The following is a 15540-nucleotide window of genomic DNA, read 5'->3' as shown; positions in this document are numbered from 1 at the left end:
TTGCAAATTGAAGCAGACAGCATGCAGTCTACATTTCCAGCCTCCCTGTGTATTCCTATGGGAAAACGCGCCTGAATTTTGTCCCTCCGCCGGAAAATAACATCGATAACTTTTGTCATTTTGGTTGTACCGGACAATATGTACCTTTATTGGTATTGTGAAAGTGTAATTGCTTTAGTTACAGCATTTTTCTTTACCACTGAACGATGTTTCGAGGAAGGTATGTGAAACCGAGCAACGATTCTAAACAAACGAACGATCGAAAGGAATGTAGAGTGTATTAAAGGTTTGCTAGCAATTCGGTGGTGCTTATATATTGCTAATATGCTCGTCCTGTCATTGGATGAAAATGACCCCGTCGTGCATCTTTGCGATCGATTAAAGAAACATTCGAACGCAAACAAATAAAGGACGTGAGCTACGAAAGGTGTGTGTTTTTATTACTTCCTATGGCGGGCAGTTTTATCGGGCACCTGCTCTCTGGCTCAACCTATTTGCAAAAATTTGGAGCGTGCGGGTGATGATTTGAACCCAGAACAAGCATCTTCACACATATTCATGAGCAGAAAGAATAAAGCAGTACCTATTTATTGCAAATCGGACTATTACGTAGCTTTCCATTTATTTTGATCATCTGCGTGCACAAGGAGTTACTTATCCAGTGTTACTGCGTAGTTCTTGCCTTCTCTTTTGGTTTTCCACATGCCCTTCGTTCGTTTGGCACGTATGTCTGCGCTGTAACTGACCAATTATTTCGTCTGCGTGACTGGGAAATGTTCCAATGTGCCTAGTATTTACAAATTATTCGTGATGTTTGCTCTTATAATCGAGCGCAGAGAGAAAATGCACTCGCTTTTTCCCATAGAAATGCATTACCGGAAGTCAATTTCAGACTCCTTGCTGCAACCTCGTTGGCTTGCTGCAGCTTGCTGTCTGCTTCAAAATGCAACAGCACACTAGCGCCAGCTGAGCCTCTAGCGTTTCTTGTAATAACTCTATGGTTTACTTCTGCTTTGTATTTTTATGCTTCTTATCTTTTGTTTGGAAACAGTTCGTTGTGGGCGAATGAAATGCAGTACTCGCACTCGCACTGGAACTATGGTGTGATGCGAAATCTCTGGCGTGGCTAGGGGTGTCGCGAACTTTTGGCGGACCAGATTTTTAGGTCGAACTTTCGGGGTTCGACTGAATCGAACAGGTTCGACGGACCTTCGACTTTTCATCAGATTCGACCGGATTCGACCGGTTCGACTTTGTTTGTTCTGGACAGTGTGGCCAGGCCTTGATGCAAGCATGTCTAAGTTTGGAAAAACAAATTTTATGCAAAATATTTTATTTTTATTTTATAAACAGTTGCAATTAAAAGGAACCAATTCTAATCACTAAAGAAGTTAATAACTGAATTTTTTGTACTGTATTAACTGAAATAACCAATCAGCGCTGCCCTTAATTCATTCCTTAGCCATCACCATCCAATCCGAAGCCAACTGGCCAGCCTGTGGCGCATGCGCACACGAGTCGAACCTCAATACAAGGTTCGTCGAATTTTCCACTAAAAGGTCGAAAAAGTCGAACCTGGTCGATCTCGAACCTCGGCCGGTTCGCGATACCCCTAGTCGTGGCAGGTAGCTTCGAACCAACGATTTTTGCTTCGAACCCTTCCAGCGAATCCGGAAGCTGTGGCTGCGGGTGCTAACCGTAATCCGACCGATGATAATGAAAACGGAAAGATAACATGCCTTTCAAGATAATTATTCGTGCGCGCAGTTAAAGCGCACTGCAACGTTACAAACATGCTCTCCGTCCAAAAGTAACAAAAGGTCACACAAACCGATCTTCAGTTAAAAAATAACAAAGGTGGGCGCCGGAGGCATTTGGACCACGAACCGGTATGAACCGGTACTAACCGGGTAGCTCCTGCATCAATTTTTTTTTTTTTTTTTTTTTTTTTTTTTTAACGCGCGTCAAACGGGGATGCGTTTTGGAACACCAAGACTCGGGCATTTAAATCAGATTTCGCATAAGCAAATAAATTGTAAAACATGGTTTCTATTTTTTTTTTTTTTTTTTCTGTAAAGCGTTTTTTTTTTTTTTTTTTTGCAGAACGAGCGCTCGCGCTAGAAATCCACGCCTCCAAGCCAGCAGCGCATGCTAGCTCGGGCTTATAGATTTGGCTGCAGTCTCAGCTTAAAATATAGCACGTAATACATTTATTATAGGGTGTTTGGGAGAAATCTGAACCCGGCTTTTCGCACCGCAAACATAAACTAGACGTCGCGGAGAGCTGAAACCACTGAAACTCCGTCAGAACGTAGCCCCGGCCGTTCGAACCAGATGCCAAAGTTTCTTGTTCAGAAGCTTCAAAAGTTACAAGCGATTTCCAAAAAAAAAAAAAAAAAAAAATTCAATGGAAAAATTGCGGCATGGCACCAGAAACCGAAAACTGGCAAAAATGAGCCCTACTTTCCCACTAAAAATTAAAAAAAAAAAAAAAAAAAATCATTTATAGCTTATAACATCCTCCAAAGCATATTGTAATAACTCTATGCTCCAAAGTTTTGAAACAAGCAAGCAAGCAAAAAAAAGAAAAAAACATTTTTAGTTTTCGAGATTTTGGGCTTGCAATTTGTAAATATATTTTACACATTAGCGCGACTTTTTTTTTTTTTTTTTTTCCTTTTGCAATGAGAAAATTGATTGTGTTACACATTCCTACCATTTGTTTTAAGCATTTATAAAATATAAAATGCGTTTTTTTTAACGGATGTTCAATAAAACAATTTTTTATGTACCGCCCCCTCTCCCCCCCCCCCCCCCCCAAAAAAAAAAAAAAAAGAAGTAAATTCTTGTTATGTTATTGGGACTAGAGTCCTCAAATGTTCCTCTGGTTCTTCTACCTCGGACTACAAATATATTACCAACAATTCACGCGCAACTGGTACATTCAAATGAGTAATTCATAAAGCTTGTACCAGGCCACTTTGCAAGAAAAATCAGCTGCACCTTTTGCACCATAAGCTCTTGACGAAACTAATATCCAGCATTGTCATTGTACACACATCTATATTCTTTTTTTTTTATGCAAACAAACAAAAGTATCCTGAAAACAGTACAAGTCCGTACAGCTCGCCGACGAGCCGTCGGCTCTCTTATCACAATATCACGACGGTGGCATAGTTGCTGTTCAGTTCACGTTGCCGTCGTTGCTGGCATTGTTGTTGTAGTTGTGCTTCGGCAGGGGTAGAGTGGCCAGACTCTCGTAGAATCCCTCCTTGTTGCAAGTGTGCGGAACCACAATGTTGATGGACGGTACGGTCACCTTGCCGAAGTGGAAGTCCCGATTGCGCTGCACACAAAGAGGCGGGAAACGATTACTTTCGTAGCCCCCGACAAGCTGAAAACGGCAGGGGGGAGGTTTGTTTGTCGCCCCCCCAGCGCGAGCTACCTGTTGATCGACAACTGCTCAGCGCCTCGCTCGCCTCGAGTGCACGTGTGGAGCAAAGCATGGCGGAAGGCATGGAGCGCGCGCCAGAGGCCAGGCATTCAAGGGACACGCCCATTGGTTCTCGCTCTAACCAGTCACTAGAATATGCGCATTACTTATTACGGCGGCCATAGACTTCTGCATCGCTTTACTGTCCCAATGCCGAGACTGGTGGAGATTCCTCGGATTTCGGTCGAGCCAAATAGGAACCGTGTTGCACGCTTGTTGAGACGGCGGGAAGTCGCTCGGCCCCGACAAGCATCCGGTGCCTACCACTGTAGATGAGAAATTTAGCTAGACAGGGATTCTTAAAGATCCAAAAGTTTCGAGAACTTCCGTTAGAGGGGATGCTTGTGGCAATGCAAGTGCCAAAGGGCAAGGACGGTATGGACGGGGGGGGCACCTGCCTTGAGGATGTTGCTGGCATCGAAGGAGACGCGAGGGGTGCGGGCGGGCGGCTCTGCCGTATTCTCGGTGGCGAAGCGCACCTCTCGGAACTTGGTGTTCATGAGGGTGATGTGCAGCTTGACGTTGTGCGGCTGCTCCAGCATCAGCCCCGACTGCGCAAAGCGCCGGGCCACCTGATCCACCAGTTGCTGCAGCCTGCACGTCCACCACCGTACCGCATGAGCAGGATGCTCCGACGAAACATCACGTGCCACTATGCTTGTGTGCCAGCTTTGCCGGTACTTAAATTTCTTTCACACTTAGCCGAGATGTTGATTCTATCAAGCTGACCTAGGTACCACATGAGGAGGATGCTTTGACGGATCATTTTGGAATGAATGCACCTAAAACAAACGCAAGGTTTAATGCACCTTAAACAATCTTTAAAAACAAAGCTTTTTATAGCTCACACTCGCAGACAGTTCACACCACGTAAAATTTCAGCTTTTAGACATGTATGGTCCAGAAAATACGCTGCCCAGAGATAGACACAGCAGTTCATGTTGGGTTAGCATTTCGCTATTTGAGATTGCAAAGAAGGCAAAACAACAACAAAATGAGGAATGTATATGCAGAGCCCGTTCTCTTGTCGTAGTTGCCTGTTCTCTCCATTCTGTTCTCTCTGTGTTCCGAACCCGCAGCGGGAAGAAAGAAGAGACTGCGCGTTGGTTGTGCAACAATGTGGTCATCCTGGCACTACTGCAAGCACACTTCAGCAATAGCGCTCACGCCCTCGGCATCAACTTTCCAGCGCAACATTGTCAAGGCTAGCGTAGCAAGGCTAGCGTAGCTAGCCTTGACAACGTACGTATCATTCACACGCAGCATCGTGCGAAGCAGACGGCCCCACGAAGCCTTGCGCTCGTGCAAGCGGCTGCGGAAAATACGGCAGCCTCGTCGACGTCTCGCAAGGAAGCAGACGCCGAGTGTATGGTCGAAGCCGAAAGCAGCACGCCACAACGCGACCCCCCAGGATTGATTGTTACCATCACTGACCCTAAGGGCTCATCCACACAGCTGCACCGACTGCATTGCACTGCGTTGAGAAGCAAAGCGCCTCCCCAGTGGTTGGTCGTAAGGGTCGCCATGGCAACAGCTGGACGCAAGCGGTCCTAACGCAGTCAAACGTAAATGTGTGAACGAGCCCTAACCTGCTCCAAAATGCTATCACACATCGTTATTTCTTAATAATTTATGACCTGTTTGTTAATTTTGTTGTTATACTATTAATATTGTTAGTTTAATTGCTACAGTTTTACTCCCCATCTCTTTGGGTGCCCAGGGCATGTTCAATAAATAAATAAATAAATAGGTGCAAAGTGTTTGTCTCTCCCCTTGAGATGCTCTGGTCATTGTACGGGGGCGGACCTTCACGACGCCGCATTCGAAAACGAATCCACGCGACTCACTTGTCGTTAGGCCGGCTATTGCTGTCGAAGGTGGTCACCTTGGCATACAGTACGTCCACCTCAGTGGCATCGTCGTTCATGAACTCGAGTCCGCTCACGCGCACGTACAGCGACTGGCCACCTAAAATTTCCCTGTGAAGAAACGGCAAACACAATCTTACGAGTTGCTCGCGGGCAAGGTCGGTAGAACAGCCGCGACTCCGTCTGCAAATGCAAAAATATACGCGAGCATAAAATCGTGAATAGCGCGCCAAACCAAAAGTTGATCGAAGAGACTGAGAGCTGCCAAAAACACGGCTGGTTTGAAATGTTTGCGAGTAAGCGCTTGTTTGTCATGTTTTTATAATGAGTACAATGAGGAGACTCAACTTATCACCGGACTACTAAGTAATCCTGTAGGTGCATAACATTAAATTACTGAATGGGTGGTTCTCCTGGTCCATCGGATGCATCATTACGGTTCCTCTCTGAATGGCATGTTCACTGCACTTGTACTTTTTTTCCGTCGAACTTCCGCTTATAGTCTAGCTCAACGGTTCTCAACCACTGATGGTTTGGGACCCCTTCAGGATCAGCCGATCTGATGGGGGATCCCATCCACTGGGGTAAAGGGCGTTACTAGATGACTACAATGACAAAAGTCCAATTTGGAACCACTTTGAAATTCTGAAACGAAAAATATTCAACCCTACTCACTTCACACGCATGGCTTGATCTGGTATACGGCATTGTAGAAGGGCCAGCATCAATAAAAAAAAAAAGTTTTATTGCTCAACTTGATTCTGTTGTTAATGACTTCAGGGACCCTAAGGAGGTCTTCAGGGACACCAAAGGGATCGCAGACCACTATACAAGAACCACTGGTCCAGCTGTTACAGGTCAAGAAAAGCAAGACAAGACCCTCTTACGAAGCTCTTTGCTCGTCATGACTGGCGGGGTTTCCACCTCTCCACTTGCCTCCTCTGTAGCGTTTCCACTGGTAAAGTGTAAAGTGTGGATAACTTTCTGGGAGGAGCCTGTCCAACTCTTCTTAAAGGAGCGATGCAACGATATTCAATTGGAATATTTTTCACTCTACACGAGGTTACTGGCACACCTGGGACTCAAGGATACTCACACGCAACGCCACTGGCCAAGAAACTCTTTTGTTGCGGTGTAAATTCAAAGACAAAAGCGATCATTTTCATTCAATCTCTCCTTTGCAAAATTTGATGACGTAACGTGGGGATCGCAGTACACCCAAGTGACGATATTTGAATGCGGTTCATAGATTGGACCCGAGCATTGCGTAGGCACTCGACTTGGGCTCGTGATAATTGCTAGCTCGAGAAGCATTCGGGTAGTGACCCGTGTCCAATCGCTGCAACGACGACAAAAGCCGAGCCATAACAATGTCTGGAACTCAGCGCGTGTCCTGCGCTTTGCCAACCCCAGTGCGTGGCTATGATCAACACTGGCGGCATATAATCGGTTCCAGATCACGTGGCCGCTTGTTCTGGCTGCAAGTTGAGGGGGTGAACGCTGCTCGTTTTTCTTAAATTTTTTTCTGGAACTTCTATTGCGTGGGGTGAAGAACGAAGGCGTGTTTCATAGGTCATTAACGTTAGGGATCCGTTTTAAGCGGTATTTGCGCAAAGTACAAAAATTGTTGCATCGCTCCTTTAACTCGCAACAGACTATAGTGGTGTCACATGACATTTGTGCATCTATTCGTTGGATTGTTGCGACACTCAATGCATACAGGAATCAAGGATGTGCTCCAAGCACCTTAACGTCACTGCATGCTACGTAGACCTCCGACACTACTGACAATAGGCACGCACACTGAAGGGTCACCCACCTGACAATGTCTCCGCAGCTGTCGAGGACCTTCTTGGCCTCGCTGCACTCCTTGTTGTCAAGCAAGACCAGCATGCCAACAGTCAGGTGCAGCTTCTGCCGCGACTGGAACAGCGAGGCCTCCAAGCCCCTGCCCTGCAGCCCCATCCAAATCCGCAGCCGGTGTCATTCAGACCAGAAATACAACCCTGCAGGCACATCCAAAGCCACAGCCCGTGTCCTTCGGACGATTTAAGAAAGAGTACCACTCTAAACAATGGAGAGCTCTTTCAATCTAATGGCGGACACCTCCTGCGCAAATTTGGTGCGCGCACTCGTGCTTCTGTTGCCGCGTGGCGAAGAGGATAACGGGCAGAGGGGCTGAGCAAGGCCCAGACGCTTGCAGACGATCAAAGCTTTTGCCACCTCCTCTTATGTTGTATAGACCCTTTTAGGAATTCAGTGTAATCCGGTGGCTCAAATAACAAGTTTTTCCATACTAATAATGAAGCTGAAGTCCGTAGTGCTTCACTCGGCACCGTTGCCTTCGTAAGTCAACGGCAGACGAGAATAGACTCCTTACTGTACAGTTCATCCTCCATCTCCTTCAGTTTCAATGGTGACGAAGACACAATCGGTCGAGACAAAGCGGCAACTCGTATAAATGCCTCGATAGAATTCTATAGAAAAAGGGGCTTTAGAGGCAATTGTGTGCCTCCAGCAAATTGGATCAGAGTAAAAAGTAAACACTTACGCAGTTCTTCAATACCTGCATCGCATCATACTAATGTCTGAAACATATAGACCTCACACGTCATCTGCTTAGAAGCATCTTCAACTTCTGCCTCTACCAGTAATCAGAAGGCCGCCATCAGTATGACACATATGCCATTCCTCCAAATAGATGAATGCTAACAGCCGTACCCTTTATAACAGGTAGTAGCTTGTGCCACATAACCTAGAAATTATTGAGAGTGATCAAAGTGGCCAGACCGAATTTCGGAAAAGGTCTATTGCAAACGCGGCCAATAACCGCATGGTGTCCTCGATCGGGCAGTTGTAACCGCTCTCAGATCTGGGCACACTACTCGACTCACGGAGCAGGTCTTGAGGACGGTCTCCTTGAACTCTTCGACATAGTTGGCCAGCGGCTGCATGTTGAACGGAAGACAGATGAAGTGGGTGAAGCACTCCCGCTGCCTCAAGCGTGACATGATGCTGCGGATGCGCAGGCAGGCGGACTCTATGCTCCCCTCCGTCGTGCCGGTGATCTCTGCAACCGACACGTTGGCAACGGTTTCACGTGGGCACACACTTGCAGACAACTTTCACCAGCGGGGACTTGTCACGTCTGTTCAGGGGTTGCATAAACTGCTGTGTCCTGTATTCATGTATGAAAGCAGTCCACTAAAATATGTTGCCACAGTATGCAAGAACATTTTAGGAGCTTACTGGAGCTATTGACTGGAATTAACGTTTATGATTAAGTTTAAGTTAACGTAAGAACAGCCACGAAAGCCCACGATCAACCGTCTTAACCCTGAAACACAGCATGAAGTATCTCAACCCGGCACAGAGATACAACATGATGGTGTGTTGCCCTGGGAGTGTTACGCTCAGCTGAGACAATGTTATATTATTATTGTCGAATGCTTAGTTACTCCCAAAGTAACTATCTCTAACACGCTTCGTCACTCCCAAAGTATTTCACTGTACCACACTTTGTCACTCCCAACTTTTTCAGCAATAATAAAAGACACCTCGCACACGGACTCTTCTAAGGGTCGAAGACGCTGACGCAAGAACCTTCAATTTGCAGTAAAGCAGTGCCCGGGTATAGCTTACTCTGTGAAGCTGTCCTCATCAAAACTAACTTAGATTAAGGTTACCGAGTTTAGAATCTTGCTCGAGAGGTCTGGAGATGCAATGCAGGTCAGCTTTTAAAGACAGGAGGCTCTAATGTAATCACTCGGCGAGAAGGTCGGCGAGATCGCCAACAGCCATGATTGGCCAGCGCTGCGCCTGACCCTGACATTGGCCAATCGCGACACGGCACTGGTCAATCGCGATGGTCGGTGATCTCACCGACTTCTTCACAGAAGCATCCAACTTAGGGCCCCAGAGCACGAAACCTTGGCTCCATACTCTGGTGTCTGTCTATGTGGAGAGCAAGTCGTCTGCTTTTTGCGCAGGAGTTGCGGTGACGTCAGAACGACGCGGAGCTCCGACTGGCTTTGACTGAAAGGATAGTGGGTAGACCTCAATGCTAGATGCCTTGAGGTCTACCCAAATTTTCTCAATCAGACAATAAGAGCTCGGCGTTGTTTTGACGTCGCCGCAACTTCTGCACTAGAAGCAGATGACTTGCTCTCCAAATTCTTTCAGGAGAAATGAAGAAGTTTCGGCACGCTTAGACGAGCAGACGAGCCTCACCGATGTCGTCGGTCGAGTCGGCCGGAGGGATCCTGATTGCAGTGCTGGTTTCCTGCTCCATCTTCATTCGTGTGGCGTGCTTCGCCCCGCAGATGACCCTTTTTTTTTTCGAAAGAGAAAAAAAAGAAAAAAAAGAACCGGATATTTGCAAGTCTTGCAGCTCACCAAGAGAGCGTTGCCATTTCGCGGTCGTCTGCCGATTGCGCAAAGCGCCGAAAAAGACGTGGCGGAACCTCCAAAGAGTTTAGCTTTAATTTTCCAGGTTCTACCAACAACGCATCTTTGAAAAGCAGTGCACGGTCGGAGGAAAAAAAAAAAAAAGGAAGGAAGAAAACATTACGCTACCCAGGCAAATATTTCTAACTGGGACCAGTTGGCACCTCAACTGGTTTCAACTGGGACTAACTGGTCCCAACTGGGAATCAACTGGGACCAATAGGAGTCCAACTGGGACCAGCTGAGGGGTCAACTGGTTTCAACCAATGTGAACTGGTTTGACTCCCAGTTGGGAATGGAGGGAACTGGGACCAGTTAGGGAAGGAACTGGTTGGAGCGAACCGGGACCAGATTCCCAGTCGGACTTCAAATGCCTTTCCCGTTCCCAGTTCACATTGGGCAACAATTTGGACAAGTTGGGGGTGCATTGACCTTTGCTAACGAAGAAAGCTAAAAACACATTTTTAGATTTATACAAATAGGGAAATGTTTAATTACTGGGTACATTCATATATTTATAAAAATAATATAAAAATTTTAATTAACTAAATATTTTTTTTTAATTGGAAAATATAATTAGTGACAAAATCTGTTCACCTAAATGAACATTTAGTGCATTATTAAAATATATTAAAACATTTATTTAAATACCTACAGTATTTTTTTTTTCTTTTAATAAATAAATTTATCTTTTGGCCAATTAGAGCTAGCCGGCCGCCGTGGCACGCGGGACGCGGGTGCAGATTAGTGCACGGCCGGTATCGCGTGCGTCGAGACCAGCCGTGATTAGTGGTACCAGGTGGTACGCGCTGTCGACAGATGGCGCTGCCTATGCTGACGCCGGAGTCAGACGGCCGCGGCCATCGCCCAAGTTGGCGTCGTCCAAGTTGACGTCGTCATGAAAATGTCAAAACTACAGCTGCGCTTCTTTGGACCTAATTGTACACACACCATGGTGGCGGTGGTGAACTTCGAGGATGGAAAGATGCAGTTCAGCGATCGGAGGGCGCCCAGGAAAGACCGGACGCACATAGGCCGGACGGAAGAGAAAACGCCGCAGTGAGCACAATGGCAAAAATGGCGGGAGGTCTACCTCGAAAATGTTCAACTGTTGTGACAGAGATTGGAAGGTGGGAGCGCTACCACATCCTATCAGGACTTCACCTGTGCAACGCGGGATCACGGGTGAGCACCTTTCTTCACGCGATGAGGGGAGAAGCTGAGGACGTCTTCACTAACAGACGGCAGCGGCCGATCTTCCTTCATCTCACGAATACTACTTCTGAAAAAGCGATTCAACCGTCGCAAGCAAGTGGCTAAACCCGGAGCGTGCACGTCACCGAACCTATTATTTAGTTTCATTCTCCAAGTTTTTGACAATAAAGTCTTGTCAACCTTCCATTTTGTGCTGTGTTTCATTGTTGCTGGACTTGGTACCAGCGGTACCAAGCCCAACTGGGACCAATTCCAGCTGGGACCAACTCCAACTGGGACCAATTGGACAACTCCAACTGCGACCAGTTGCAACTGGGAATTGTTCCATAAACCAGTTGCAACTGGGACTGATTGGTCCCAGTTGAAAATTTTCGCCGGGGTAGGGACAAAACCAATTTCTAAGCCTCCTCTGAACATAAACTGCCGCATCACTAGCACGACAAACAGGTGAATTTGTTGCACAAAATCCGTTTATGTGATGCTGAATCGCTCCCTGCATGAGAAATATAGATTAAAAAAAGTTTCTGCTTTATCGAACCGGTGTATGAAAACAAGCGGCGGACTGAAGAATGGGAACCAATGTTTTCCTGAATTCATTTGTTTAAAAACAATGAATCACGCATGGCTCGCTTAAATGATTGTGTTAACGAATTCAGCCATGCAAGTTGCCTGTTACAATCTAACAACTATTTTTCCTCGAAATATTTGTCACCCCCTGCACCTGTTTGCTCGTTGGGGAAGATACTCAATTTGAATTAAGTCCAAAAAGAGCAATGCATTGTCACTCTTTGAGTCGCAGATTCGTTTAAAACGGCGGGGAAGTTTGCACGAGGCAAAGCTTCTGTGCAGTGCCGACAGCGGCGTTGCCACGGTGGTGCGACACCAGCGTCGAGTTGGCGTGCGGCATGTGACTAGTGACTTACTCTTGTCCTTTCGGCGACTATAAGCGTCTAACAAGGCCAACCTCGGTTGGAAGGAGTGGGTTCTGAGTAAGGTTTCGTGTTTTGGGGGGTTTAATTTTTCTCGCAGATTCTCTGTTTTTCGGTGTCAAGACACTGGCATGGGCATCCCCGATCTCCGGAAAACGTGTGCGAAACCCGAACGTTGGGAACGTATTCACGTACCAAATAAAGAAGTAGACAAGATAAGGACTCCCGTTCCCTAATAAAAAAAAAAAGTGGCCTCACAGTCAGTTCAATGAGGCCGTATTCGAGGTGAACGCAAAACAGACTCGTAGTTCAAGATTTTTCCCCATGGAGCTTGGGTTTCTCTCATCACAGGACGACTTCGATTCGTGGTTTTTCTGTTTTCCCCAGTTTTGAGAAAACCGTATCGGGGTTCACTTTTGGGTGTACCGGTGTCCATTGAAAACATGGAAAGCTATGAGCGAGATACCAAGGCAGTTCCGGCACAAGCCGCCGGGGAACTCTTTGACTTACGGCAGAAACTTCTGCGGCACGTGAAGACTGATCCGGAAGAAACCTTTCGCCTGACCGGAGATGCTCTCATTGCTGCCGGAGCGCAACGCAGCGGCCTTCGGCAGCACGCATCCGGGCTCATCTTCGTACCCTGAAACCGTCGGAGCGTGCATCAATGGTTCACATACAGTGCAGCACAGAATCAGTACTGACACAACACTGACTTGAACATAACTTAGCATCGATGCAGCACCATATTAGTTCTGTATTAATAAATATATAACGCAAAAAGAGCACTGAATCAGCAATGTCGGCGCTATTTTAAGCGCTGAGGGGTATGTGCTGATTCCTGCTGTCGGTTTCATACATAGTTGAAGTATGTCAATCAAGTGGTCTACGAGATGAGGCAGTAAAACTGAGCAGGCTGCCCCGTACGTTTTGGCACAATCTATATTCTACCACGAGCATTGTCTTTATTGTGGCAACGTCACACCATTGAATTGGCGCTGCGAAGCAATAAGTAGGAATAAAACACTAGCGCGACGACCCCATGCGCAACGCCACTCGGCGGAAAAAACGTGAAGGGCTTAATTCATGCTTCAAAATTCAAAGTGACGGCACGACCTCCGTCTTGCAAAGCGAAGCTCTAAAATACGGTGTACCAAAAGAGTTTTAGTAGATCGTACGCTGAGGAAAGTGACGGCAAGAGCTACCGCTAGCAAAGCAAAGCCCAGTGGCGTACGATCTACAAGCGTGGTATCGCGAAGCACGAGTTTTATCAAGGGCCTTCGGCGTACAGGCACAGTTCATCAAAACCACGCTTTGTTTTGGCATTTATGTGTAGATACAGCTGGGCCAAGTGATCGCAAGAGCAATAAGTTCAAAAATACGTACCGCAAGGTTTTCTCTCTGGCTGGACGTTACTTTCGGAGCGCGCTATGCTAGCCGTGGACGACAGTTTGCGGTAGCAGCGACCGTCAATCCAAAGCAATTCGCAGTTTAATATGTCCATAATGTTCCCTCTGCTGAAATTAAGCGATTAAGCGAGTACACAGAGATACACCGAGCATTACATCCCACGTACCAAAACAAAACTACACCAACTACCACACCGCTACCATATCAAACACACCACCACCGACGCATTTCAGCCTTCCAGCGGTTCCATCCCACGAGCTCTGCTGGGCTCTGCCAGAGCCGTATATGTAGAGAGTTCGGTCAATGGGAGGCGCGGGCAGAGCCAGGGCGTGCGGCAGACTCGGAAAGAGGGCTTGGCATGCTCTCTTGACCAACCAGAAGCCGAAAAAAATCCCCTAGCGGTGGTAGCGAGAAACAATTCTGAGCCGATCGATCATCGAAGGTCTCTGTTCGTATATGGTCTTAATAAGTGCGTAAGAGTGAAGTGTAGTAACTCTTTGTGGTTGAAAATAGGGTCACGTCTTGTTTCATCATGATCATGCAGAAAGATGTAAGAAACGAATGCGCCGCTCAACTCTGTTTTGCGCGGACAGAGTGTGACCGCTCTGACGGCAGATTCCCGGCGCTCGGCGTTTGGCGTAAGGATTATGTCGATCTTTCCGCTAGTCGCACTCTTCCACCATCATTTTAGATGAGTGTGATTGAAATATCACGTGTACCATATTTTCAGCCATCAAGAGTTACTCTAATGCAGTTATCAGGTTTGTTTTTCGCGACCACCGCCAGGGTATTATTTCCGGCTTCTGGTTGGTCACATTCGAATTTCTGAAGACGCCCTGGAACACGCCCAGCTCGCTTTCGGCCAATGGCGCCGCTTCATTTGTCTCCTATACTTCCCAACGAATGGCCAAACTCTCTACATATACGGCTCTGGGCTCTGCAAGGACCCAGCCCAGAGCATGTATAGGGCGGTAGCTTGCGCCACCTGGCTTAGAAAGTCCTTTTTAGAGCACTATTGACATCGGTGTTGTTCTTGGAGCTTCGAGAGAATAAAATGTCTGACGTACTTGCACTACTTGTGCGACGGTTTCTAAAAACGGAGTCAACGGTGTCTCGCAAAAAAAATACAGTCCGCCCACCCCCCACCCCCTCCCCCAAACCTTGTTGAGCTTACGGCTTTGCTGGCTTTGCGTCGAGCCTCCCCCCCCCCCCCCCCCCCCCCCCCCCCCCCCCCCTTTGCTTTCCCCTCACAAAACTGTCAGCAAAATAACGAACGTGGCGGCGCCCGTGGAACAGAGCAAACTCAGCAAGCAGTCGCCTAACAAGTCACAATATTCAGCTTGTTTGGGCTTTGTTCATTTGTTTGACTAAAGGGTGTCTAGATTTACCTGCTTTAATTTATGACGCAAAAAATATGGCAAGGCTTCTTTGTTTGGTCAAGAAAAAATATGTAGAGAGTGGGTTCATACACACATTTTTTTTTTTTTGCCTTGTTAAGAATTACGGATTTGTGGTTAGTCCTACACCGTGAAGTTTACGAGGCATCGAGGTGCGCCAGTCCGGGTGTTTGAGGCAGCAATCACAAGATGAGAGTCGCCTCACTTTCATCTTGTAATGCAACATACAAGACAAGAAAGTGACGCGGAATCATATATACAAGATAAAAGTCTTCACTTTCATCTTGTATATTACATCATCACCATCGCTAGACATGACATTGCGGGTCTCCATAATACGGCTGTTGCCTTTCTGGGGTGCCGTGGCTCTCTTGAGCAAATAAATATTATTATTAAGTGCACCGGTGCACACCAGACGTCCCCGATCAACAAAGCACACCTCCCCAGTGCTACTTTTTGTTGCCCCAACGCGCACCAAGAAAATCAACGGTGTGCCAGGGTGCAGTCCCCCCAGGCGCATTGCGGCCAGGAGCGGGAATCGAGGAGAGGGAGACGCGCAATCTATCAAGATGGTGACCTTGCGAAAACGAACACGCTTCGCAGCGACACCTCAGCTCTTCTGACAGCGAAGACGACAAACTTCTTACCATTGCCACGATTACCAGTGATTGCTGCATTGGCAAGGGGTGCCAATAAAGTTATGAACTTTGTGGAAAGCGTTGTGAAGCATTTCGATGACACCTAAGCTATTATCCGGTGGTACTATTTTCTGATCCAACAATGAT

The 15540-nt window shown here is 47.0% G+C and overlaps 1 protein-coding gene across 1 annotated transcript; it reads right to left on the bottom strand.

Annotated features, from left to right (window-relative positions):
• Positions 1-3065: 3065 nt before the first annotated feature.
• Positions 3066-13810, bottom strand: LOC8028740 (activating signal cointegrator 1 complex subunit 1). Its single transcript, XM_002401398.5, has 8 exons — positions 13335-13810; positions 12462-12591; positions 9592-9689; positions 8256-8431; positions 7181-7314; positions 5341-5472; positions 3892-4087; positions 3066-3346 (listed from the first exon to the last, which is right to left on the bottom strand). The coding sequence occupies exons 1-8, from the start codon at positions 13450-13452 to the stop codon at positions 3185-3187; spliced, it is 1146 nt and encodes a 381-aa protein (XP_002401442.3). The 5' UTR covers positions 13453-13810; the 3' UTR covers positions 3066-3184.
• Between the last annotated feature and the right edge of the window lie 1730 nt (positions 13811-15540).

The sequence above is a fragment of the Ixodes scapularis genome, unplaced genomic scaffold (genome assembly GCF_016920785.2).
Source record: "Ixodes scapularis isolate PalLabHiFi unplaced genomic scaffold, ASM1692078v2 PGA_scaffold8__174_contigs__length_109621045, whole genome shotgun sequence".
NCBI classification, from domain to species: Eukaryota; Metazoa; Arthropoda; class Arachnida; order Ixodida; family Ixodidae; genus Ixodes; species Ixodes scapularis.
The sequence above is the reverse complement of the archived record's forward strand: the minus strand, read 5'-3'. Positions and strand labels throughout refer to the sequence as shown.